This window comes from Kryptolebias marmoratus, linkage group LG19 (genome assembly GCF_001649575.2).
Source record: "Kryptolebias marmoratus isolate JLee-2015 linkage group LG19, ASM164957v2, whole genome shotgun sequence".
Classification (NCBI taxonomy): domain Eukaryota; kingdom Metazoa; phylum Chordata; class Actinopteri; order Cyprinodontiformes; family Rivulidae; genus Kryptolebias; species Kryptolebias marmoratus.
Window position 1 is genome coordinate 22,939,599 of NC_051448.1, and position 10,426 is coordinate 22,950,024.

General features: G+C 38.0%; 1 protein-coding gene across 1 annotated transcript in view; it reads left to right on the forward strand.

Moving 5' to 3' along the window:
• rpf2 (ribosome production factor 2 homolog) overlaps positions 1–10,151 on the forward strand; it is a 26,083-nt gene extending 15,932 nt beyond the window's left edge. Inside the window, exons 4-10 of the mRNA XM_017434114.3 lie at positions 2,415–2,454; positions 2,540–2,621; positions 2,859–2,935; positions 7,798–7,897; positions 7,980–8,082; positions 8,202–8,346; positions 9,707–10,151. Of these exons, the coding sequence (XP_017289603.1) occupies positions 2,415–2,454; positions 2,540–2,621; positions 2,859–2,935; positions 7,798–7,897; positions 7,980–8,082; positions 8,202–8,346; positions 9,707–9,889 (730 nt within the window). The 3' untranslated portion in view covers positions 9,890–10,151. The remainder of the gene's footprint in view (positions 1–2,414; positions 2,455–2,539; positions 2,622–2,858; positions 2,936–7,797; positions 7,898–7,979; positions 8,083–8,201; positions 8,347–9,706) is intronic.
• The last annotated feature ends 275 nt before the right edge of the window (positions 10,152–10,426 follow it).

Genomic DNA, 10,426 nt, shown 5'->3' on the forward strand with positions numbered 1-10,426 from the left:
CACCCAGGGGGCGGTACCGCCCCCGTTGAGAAACGCTACTGTAGCCCATCCGCCTCAAGGTTTGACATGTTGTGCAGTCAGAGATGCTGTTCTGCATACCTCGGTTGTAACGAGTGGTTATTTGAGTTACTGTTGCCGTTCTATCAGCTCGAACCAGTCTGATCTAGAACCAGAACCAATTATTGCAGTCTCCATTTCTCTTTTTCTGACCATGCTCTGTAAACCCTAGAGATGGTTGTGCGTGAAAATCCCAGACGATCAGCAGTTTCTGAAATACTCAGACCAGCCCGTCTGGCACCAACAACCATGCCACGTTCAAAGTCACTTAAATCACCTTTCTTCCCCATTCTGCTGCTTAGTTTGAACTGCAGCGGATCGTCTTGGCCATGTCTACATGCCTAAATGCATTGAGTTGCTGCCTTGTGATTGGCTGATACGACATTTGCGTTAATGAGCAGTTGTACAGGTGTACCTAATAAAGTGGTCAGTGTGTGTATTTTCCACAACTATATTTAAAATCCATGTAAAGGATTTCAATATTTAAAATTCCAGGTGTATTCCTGTTAATTCCCATGGAAAGTTTTCTTTGGCAATTCTCAGAATTTTGCAACCCTAGCTATGACTATAAATACATTTTGTTTGAAACTGACCACATGAATGAGAATTAAAAAATGGTAAAAGAAACTCTTCAAACACATTAAAAAAACAATCAGTCATTGGTCAGACTGATGGTGGCCGAATGGAAAAACTTTAACCTATTGCCTACCCCTACCATGTTTCTATTTATTTAGTATATTACATTGATAGCAGTGTTGCTCAATTATGGAAACATTAATGATTACAATTTTTTGGTCAAAATTCTAATTGCAAGTTTTGAAAACAATTATTTATTGACTTTGAAAACATTTAAAGAACAGTGAAATTCTCAGAAGGTAAATTTTCCCATGGTGCCTTCCTGTTGAACTTTCCCCTAAAATAAATGTAGGTTACTGTATAAAAGAGTAAACAGAAATAATTAAAATCAGTAAAATAGTTTACTTCAGCAGATTGTGACTGTGGTCCCAACTACCTTCATGTCATTTCCTCACCTTTGTCGTCATCCTCATCCTCATCCTCATCCTCTTCACTAAATGAAGCTCCAGACTGAGGGTGATTGATGGTCATTTTATATTTCTATCATTTCCAAATAATCCCATCAACAGTAGTCAGGTTCTCTCTAAGTTACGTGCTGATGGTCTGCCTTGTGCAGACCGGATATCTTGTCTCTGATGTCCTCTGACAGATCTTTGGTCTGTTATGGTGATGAAGAGGCTGGAATGAGAGAAATGAATTCAGTGGACAAAAGTGGGCTTTATTCACATAATGAGCTGAGATCAGGAAACTCTGAATTGGGATCAGTGGGAGTCAGAATTCTGGCTGGGTTGTAGGTGTTCAGGTACTTATTTTTACTCATTGACAAACAAATCAGTGTTTAAATTTTATCTGCTGTATTTTCCGGACTATAAGGCGCACTTAAAAGCAACAACAGTGCGCCTTATAGTCCGCTGCGCCTTTTATATGACAAAAGCTTAAAAATGGACCATTCGTTGACAGTGCGTTTTATAATCCAGTGCGCCCTGTAGTGTGAAAAATACGATAATCTCATTTTTCTGGATATTCAGTTGATGTTGTCTATTAAAATGAAACCAAACTATGTAGTCTGTTCATTTTTTGTAAGTAAACACTATAGGCAGGGACATGTTTATGTGAAATGACCATGTTTCTTTGAATATATGCACTTTAAATCTCTTATCTTAGTAATTCTTATGTTGGCTGTTTAGCGGGCCTTTAGTCTTTTGGTACCTTCATCTTAGCATTATCATGTTTTAGTTTAGTTATCTTAGCATTTTTTATGTTGGCTGTTAGAGGGCCTTTTTGGTACTATTAGTTAGCCATGTTGTACATTTAGTTTAGCATTATCATGTTTCAGTTTATGTTAGCTTATTTAGCCTTCCTGTACATTTAATTTAGTTTAATTTATCTTAGCTCACATTTTAGATATTGTTAGATTCCTAATTGTTGTTTAGTTCAGCTTTAACTTTGTCATGATTTCATTTAGATTATTTTAGCTACTGTTTTGACTGTCTTAGCTCATGTTTAGATATGTTTAGTTTCATGATTTTATTTGGATTATATTTCATTCAGATTATACATGATTGATGTTTTTACTTCTGTTTCTCTATATTTGATTGTTTTTATAATGTTTCGTCTGTATTTGATTCTGTACCTGATTGTTGTTTCTGTTGTAAAGCACTTTGAATCGCCTGGTTGCGATATCGTATCATAACTAAAATACATAAAACAAACACATTTAGTAATTTGACAAAAAAAAAAAAAAAATCAGTGACTGAATGGAGTTGTTGTTTGTTTTTCAGAAAGAATATTGCTCGACCTTTTGAGGACTCAACATCACTAGTGAGTGCATATTTATACACAAATCTCAATCCCTGTTACACAGTTTATTTTATGGTGTTAATGATATTTATGTTTAACTTTTCAGGAGTTTTTCTCCAAGAAAACTGACTGCTCTCTTTTTCTGTTTGGCTCCCACAACAAGAAACGACCCAACAATCTCATTTTTGGTAAATTCTAACTCGCTCTTACCTGTAGGGTAGTCATAAAAATGTATATATTTTTTTTTAATTTAGGTTTTTTTTAGCAGCTTAAAGTGTTTCAAGCATCCTTTACTCAACATTACACCTTCTTTAATGTGATCTTGTGCATATGTTGTGTTCCCGTCAGGTGAAAATATCCTTAAAACATTAAGGTTTAAAGAAAACGACAATCTAAAGGTTGGTTGATGTAACTCTTTGTTGTAGGTCGTATGTTTGACTTCCATGTGCTGGATATGATTGAACTTGGAATTGAGAAGTACGTCTCCCTGAGTGAGATCAAGGTAAGAGTGATAGTTACTATGTGTGTTTGTGAATTCAAGTTAAATTGACCTTATTTTAGATACAAATTTCCATTATTGTTCTTGAATTTCTAATGCCTGCTGCTGATCTGTGGAGTTGTATCATAAACAGTGATGTAGAGAAACAGCAGCGTAAAACTGCCCACCTGTCAGCACAGACCCTCTAAAACCTGGACTGCTAATAATCTCAGGGGTTTTATTCACACACATCTGTGTCAAAAAGGAAATTAAGTGAAATGTTTAGATTTAGTCCAGCTAAATCCAGCTGTTTCACTGTATTTCTGTGCACCGAAAATGCAGATGATAGAAATCAGCTCTCTGCTTGGTTAACTAGAACCTTAAGGCCCCACCTGTACTACTTTTTTAAATGTATTTTTTTCTCTCCGTTTACATAAGAAAAATCTGTCCAGGCAATTCTAACAAAAACGCTGAATTAGCCATGCTGCGCCTGGTGGTAGGGAGGTCTTCCAATCCGAGGTTCAGGGGTTTGATACCTGATAATATATGTGGCCCTTCTGTAAAACTTTGTGCTAATGAGTCCAGTCTTCCACTATATTTATAATAGGTCTCTGCAAACACAACATGTTCCTACCATTTGGAAGAATGCTGTTGTGGTTCCTATCCCCAAATCTAATCACCCTTAAACTGTTGGCATTTTTAGACCACTAGCTTTGACCTCAGTTTTGATGAAAATTTTGGAAAAATGAATCAGAGATGAGATTTTAAAGCAGACTCAACATCTTCTAGATCCCATGCAGTTTGCTTATAGGCCTCATCGAGGGGTAGAAGATGCAACACTCACTTTGGTAAACCTGCTTCTTAAGCACTTAGAATCTAATGAGACACATGTTAGACTTTTATTTGTTGATTTTTTTCCTTGGCTTTTAATACAAGCCAACCTCACTTGTTAATTAAGAGGCTTGTTGAACAGGTTTCCTTGTGCAATAGTCTGGCGAGCTGGATTTTCAATTTTTTATGTAATAGGACACAGAGTGAGCGTTAATAACTGTCTGTCTGACATCAAGTACTCTTCCACTGGGTCACCTCAAGGATGTGTGTTGTCACCCCTGCTTTTTATTTTATATACAAACTTGTCAGAGCAGACACGGCAGCAGGTTCATTATAAAATATGACGATTCTGCTATTGTCAGTCTGCTTAAGGGACATGAAAGTAGTGATGGGCAGGTGATTGATGATTTTGTTAAATGGTGTGACAACTCCTTCCTCAAATTAACTATCAATAAGACGAAGGATATGTAGGCCTGTCACGATAAGCAATAAATCATTTGATCGCACGATAAATTAAATGAGGTCGGTAATTTTCATTTATTGGCATTATCGTTTCTCCGTCTCTCTGTCTGTTTCTACTGAAGACACTGGAGGACAAAAGGCTCAGCTCCGGTGCTCTTCACTGACCCCTCCCTTTTGCTTAGCGTCAGGGGGCGGGGCCTATCGCGTCAGGTAGCCAGCCGAGGCACGTCGTCTGGTACCCCTTCAGCGTTAGAGCTCCATGAGGAGTTAGCAAGCTAAAGAAACGCTGTTTGATATGGGGGGGAGAAAAAAGAAATGGAATTGGTTAAAAGCTTGAAGTAACAGCAGCGGTGTGGGAGAACTTCGGATTCAAACCAAATGACTGAGGCGAACCGCTGAACCTTTGTGAGATGGTATGTCCCATTTGTGCTTTTGTTAGTTTGCACTTTATGTTTATAAAACTGGCAGTTTTGTCCGTCTTCTCTGTATAAAAGTAATGATTATTACTTTTTGAAGGGCAGTTTAGTACGGTTTTGGTTGAATGTATGTTTTATTTCCATTTTTTTTTGTTTTGTTTTTATTCAAGGGCATTCTTTGTTAACAGAGACTGAGATCCCTTTTTTTTGTTGTTTTTGGTGGTTTTTTTATTTTGTGTTCCAGTTTCAGTAATCTTTGAGAGGATGTACTTACACTATTATATTATTATTACATTAGTTTAAAACGGCCTCCAAATGATATTATTGTTTATCGCAATAATTTCTGAGACAATTAATCGCCCAGCAAAATTTGGTATCGTGACGGGCCTAAGGATATGATTATTGATTTCAGAAGAAAGCCTCACAAAAATGAAGTAACTTCAATTCGAGGCCAAGCCATTGAGAAAGTGTAGACTTATAAATACCTGGGGACAGTTATAGATGATAAATTAAACTTTGAAACCAATCTTGACAAAGTGTGTAAAAAGGCTCAACAGTGCCTTTTTTGTCTAAGGCAACTCCGTCATTTCAATATTTACTGAACTATAATGACTATGTTTTATTGTGCTTTTATTGAACCAATTTTATCTTTTTCTTTGGCGTCATGGTTTGGCTAAGTAACTTTGAGAGGAAAAAGTTCCCTTCAGCAGATTGTTAAGCTGTCGTCTAAACTGATCAGAGAGATCCAAAAATCAGTTACATTCCTGTACATGAGTCGGGTACAGCAAGTAGCCTCTTCTGTTGTAAGGGACGTTTCTCATCCTCTTTCATATGGAGTTTCAACCGGTCGAGGTTTTTAGTTCCTAAATGTAGGACAAGACGTTTTAAAAACAGTTTTGTTCCAACTGCTGGTACTGAGATGAATACATAATTTATGCTACTTACATATGACTTGTGGAGCCTTGAGCACTACTATTTTTGAATGGTTTTATCTAACGTGTTCTTATAATTTTTCTTGTCTAACTGTGTGTGTGTGCATGGATATATACGTATGTTTTTCTGGACCACTGCAAATCAAATCTACCCTTGGGTATAAATAAAGTATTAAAAAAAGGTCTGGTAGCGTTCCAAATTGTCTTTGAGCAAATTATTCTAATATAAAATAATTATTAAATTACTAATATTTAATCTTGGCGTGTTTTCTGAAAAGTCCCAGATCATCAAACAGAAGAAATTTAAGAATGCACTTTTATTAAAATCAGGCTCTAAGCTCCTAAAATTATAATATACTGTATTAACCTATAAATACAAGCAGATGCTGTATGCTTTCTCTGCACCTGCAAAGACAGTCTGTGGCTTGTGCATATTTACTCACCAATTACAGGAGTTGGAGAAAATATACAAAATGTAGGTTATTATTTTTGTGGTTTTGGTGCAACCCTGGATATTTAAGGCCATCACAGCTGTTGTTGCTCAACCGGACACAATAAAATGCCACTATTCTTTTAATTTGTTTCCACTGATCCTGTGATAAGTTGGGGAAGCAGTCCCGTGTGGTGTCAAGGACTCAGGCCATGCCAGTATGACCTGCTCCAGGTAGGGCGTTTACCTGGGACGGGCCATCTGTCCAACAGAGACACGTGTCTAAGGAGAGCTCAGGGAGAAAACCTCCTGTGATGCACATTTTATTTTGCAAGTCCTAATAATGCACACTAAGACTGCTACTAACAGCTGTTTTAATTTTGATATATTTATGCTGTATGGCAGAGTTTATTATAGGGTAACATCTGGTGTTGTTGAGTCCTGATTATGTTATGACTTCTCACAGAATGACCTTGTTTATAGGAGTGATGTTGAATTTTCTCCTCAAGGGAACCAGACTGACTTGCTTTTCCCCAACGCCTCCTTCTGGTCCAGTATTTCAGTATCTTTAGTAAAAACTCCTATGTTGACTTGGGGGGCCAGAGCTTTGATTCGGAGCTTCGGAGCCCCATTCGGACCTGGGACTCTCATGTTAATTGGCTTTAAGGCTCTCTGTATGTCGTGCCCCATACATAAATAAACCTGTTTGAGTGATTTCATCTAACAGTGTCTGGAAATTATTTTTCTGCCACGACAATGTACAGATTTTTAAATTAAACAACTAATTTTCCTCCAAAAATTAAAATCAGGAGTTTTATTTTTCTTCATTTTATCAGCCAACTTTGGCATTTCCCCCAGCCATCAGGATGGGTTTCTCCTGCTACAACAGATAACAAAAAACAGAGATCTGGTTCTGTTCTTTAAGCATTTACTTAACAGCAGAGCTTAAGGGGCAAACAGAACGAAGCTGCAGGGGAGACAGATCTCGAAAAGAGAACGCACCTCGACAACAGTGGTCCAGCAGTGTTAATTAAACAAATGTGGACCCACATTCGGGTCTCAAAGGTTCCTCAGTATGTATCAGACACACAGCCTGTCTAACTGCATAGAGTACATTTATATGCTAAAAAAAACCCAACTTGCTGTTTTGTTTTTCCTGTGCCGTCTCATACCTCCTTAGTGCTCCTCTGCTGCTGCTCTTAAAACAAAACAAAAAAAAGGATAAAACCCTCACAGAACGTAAAAGCCACCCTTTCATTCAGCAGCTCTAATACATACAGATCAGTTACGTAAACACACATTTTCATACAGTAGCAAAATAAAATGGGTGGTCATTAGTAAAAAATATGCAACTCTAGCACTCTGAGTTGCTGAAACTAAATTGAGAATGGGTTTTAGATGCTCACGACAACTCTGTGGTTATTTTGAGGTGAATTTGTTTTGTGAATTTTTTGAATATGCTCAAAACTCAAACAAGAAAACTCAGAGCCTCTGTGACTCACACTAGTAAACAGTTCCCCTCATGAACGGTTTGAGACATTTTGGAGAGTCCTTTACAAAAGTTGTTGACTGACGAGTCACCAGCAGTTGCAACCGGGTGAGATGCTGGTTTTAGGTTTAACATAACTACAGTTCTACTTGAACACCTTAACCAGCTCGCCTCTTGTTTATTGGCCAAAAGAGCTGGGTTCAAACAGAAACAAACTTCATTTTTTGCAACAAATGTAATTTGTAATTACAAACCAAACTTCCGTCGTTGTTGTTGTTCTAGGTGAATTCTCAATAAACAAGTTGAGTTTTATTGTTCTGTTCCAGAACAGCAAGTGTCCTGAAGGAACCAAACCGATGCTCGTGTTTGCAGGAGAAGCCTTTGACACAGACAACGAGTACAAGCGGCTGAAGAGCCTCCTAATAGGTACACATTCATCAGACAGACTGAGTAGACAGGGCTGATGAGACGCAATCACCAGATCACCAATCTTCTCTCTGTTTCTCAGACTTTTTCAGAGGTCCCAATGTGTCTGCGGTGCGTCTCGCAGGTCTGGAGCACGTCCTGCACTTCACTGCCCTGGAAGGAAAAGTCTACCTGCGCAGCTACAGGCATGGAAACTGAAACTGCTTAAAGACAGATACACATTGTCGCTAAGGTTTTGTTCACAGAAAGCACTGTCATGTTTGCTTGGATACCTACAATCGGCTTTTGATATGGTGTCTAACAGGTGTCTGTTAAAGAAGTCTGGCTGCCGCACACCGAGGATCGAGCTGGAGGAGATTGGGCCATCATTCGACTTGGTCATGAGAAGAACCCACCTGGCATCAGACGACTTGTACAAGCTGGCTCATAAACAACCCAAAGCCCTGAAGGTAAAGAACAACACATGGACTGAATAATTAAAAAAATAAAAATAAAAACTCTTTAGTGGAGGTCGAATGCAGGCGTCAGTTTCCATCAGCAGGTGGCGGTGTTGTACAAACTATTTGAGTTTAACTTTGTTGCCTTTTCAGCAACATTTAGATCTAAACTTAAGATCTTGTTTGAACATTTATTACTTTGATTTCAGACCTAAAAACCAAAATTTTCCCAGACACTATCTTTTTATGGTGTTATGCTTTTATTTCCCCTACTTCAGCACTGAATGTCTCCTAATCCGTCTAACAAACATGAATAATATGAGGAATCTATAGATGACAGGGACCAAAGTCTGGTTCAGGTTTATGGGCACGGAATGATCGTTTTAGACAAACAGCTGTAAGCCCTTTAAAAAGCTGTTCTTTGTTTTTGTTGTATTTATTACACGTGCTTAGAGGCAAAAGGCAGGGGATAATGTTTCTGCCCCTGCTTGTCAGTCTGTTACCAAAACATCTCGTGAACCAGAGGGCATTTTAGTTTGCAGAAAGTACTCACGGGATGTGCATCTATAACCGATTCATTTTTGGAGTCAACCTTATTTAAGATGGCTGACACAACCAACTGACCTTAAAAAACATCTAAAAGACTATTTCATCAGTTTTACAGATATTGCCTCAACGCTGATTGTACAGGATGTTTTCCTTCAGATTTTGCCTTTAACTTTTTTTTAGTCAGCCCTGTTTGTCTGTTAGCAAAATATCTAATGAACCACTGGACAAATTTAAATAAAACTTTCAGGAAATAATCAGTGGATGTACATGTACTGATCAACATTTGGAGTCAGTCCAATTTAAGATGAGCACCCCAGCTAATCAGTCTTAGCCAACACAATGACTTTGATTCAGTGAATTTTACATATATTGTGGTAGTAGCTGAGAGTCATTCACAACACATACTCTGGGAGTGACATGTGATGATAATGTTATTTTCCAGGTTTGAGCAAAACAGCTACAACTCAGTCATTTCTCACCATAAGCTGATCTTAGTCTGAAGCTCTGGGGTGAAAGGTGGCGGGTGATATGCATTACTTCAAGGAATGCTGGGCCTTTACTTACTTTTCTATGCTCCTCAATAAAAGTCTCTTGTTGCTTTTTAAGGAGTGATTAAAGCTGGTAAAAGCACATGTGTGTACTAAATTGTAGAAAAGGGATGTTCTTGCCATAATATGTACAGATAACATTTGTCCTGAAGGTGGCAGAAGAGAGCTGACTGTCTGAAAGATTTTGACTCTGCACTCGTCCTTTAGTCACTTGTTCCAGGTTCTCACAAAAATATCTCAAAACTGCCTTTTTCCCCTCCTCCCCACTGCTACAGCCAAAGAAGAAGAAGAACATTTCCCATGATGCCTTTGGTACAACGTTTGGCCGGGTACACATGCAGAAGCAGGATCTGTCCAAGCTACAAACACGGAAGATGAAGGGCCTGAGGAAGAGGAAGGGAGACGTGGTTGCTGAAGGTGACGGTCAGGAGCCCAAAGTGGCAAAAGTAGAAAAGTGAAGCAGAGAGGACAGATTGATGGACTTCACTTTGTCTGAATGCGTGCTTTCTGCCTTTTACCGCCTCCTCCCCTGGAGGTCTGATATCGTATGATGTTCAGATTGTCCTGAATGTTTAGATTAAAATCAACAAATATGTTCTGTGGGTGTCATGTCTTAAATGTTATTTTGTCACATTTTTGTCAAGTTATTTTTTGTTTACAAAGAATATAAATTCAATAAACTTGATTTCATTTTGAAATAAATAAAACTCTCTAAACCTTTTTGGGCTTTTTATAGTTCCTTGTTTACATTGAGTTCTATACCAATGAGGGCCTTGTTTAGACGATGGTCTAACAGATACAGTCATGGGGAAAAGTAAGTTCACCCTCTTTCAATTTTAGGGTTTTATCAGGAAATAAAACTGATTCAAATCTAAATCAATTCAGTTTATTTGTTTAGCACCAATTCATCTCAGGGCAGTATTTTAATAACATCCAATTTAGTCTACAACACTTACAGATTCAAATACAATGAAACTAAGATTATTATTATAATC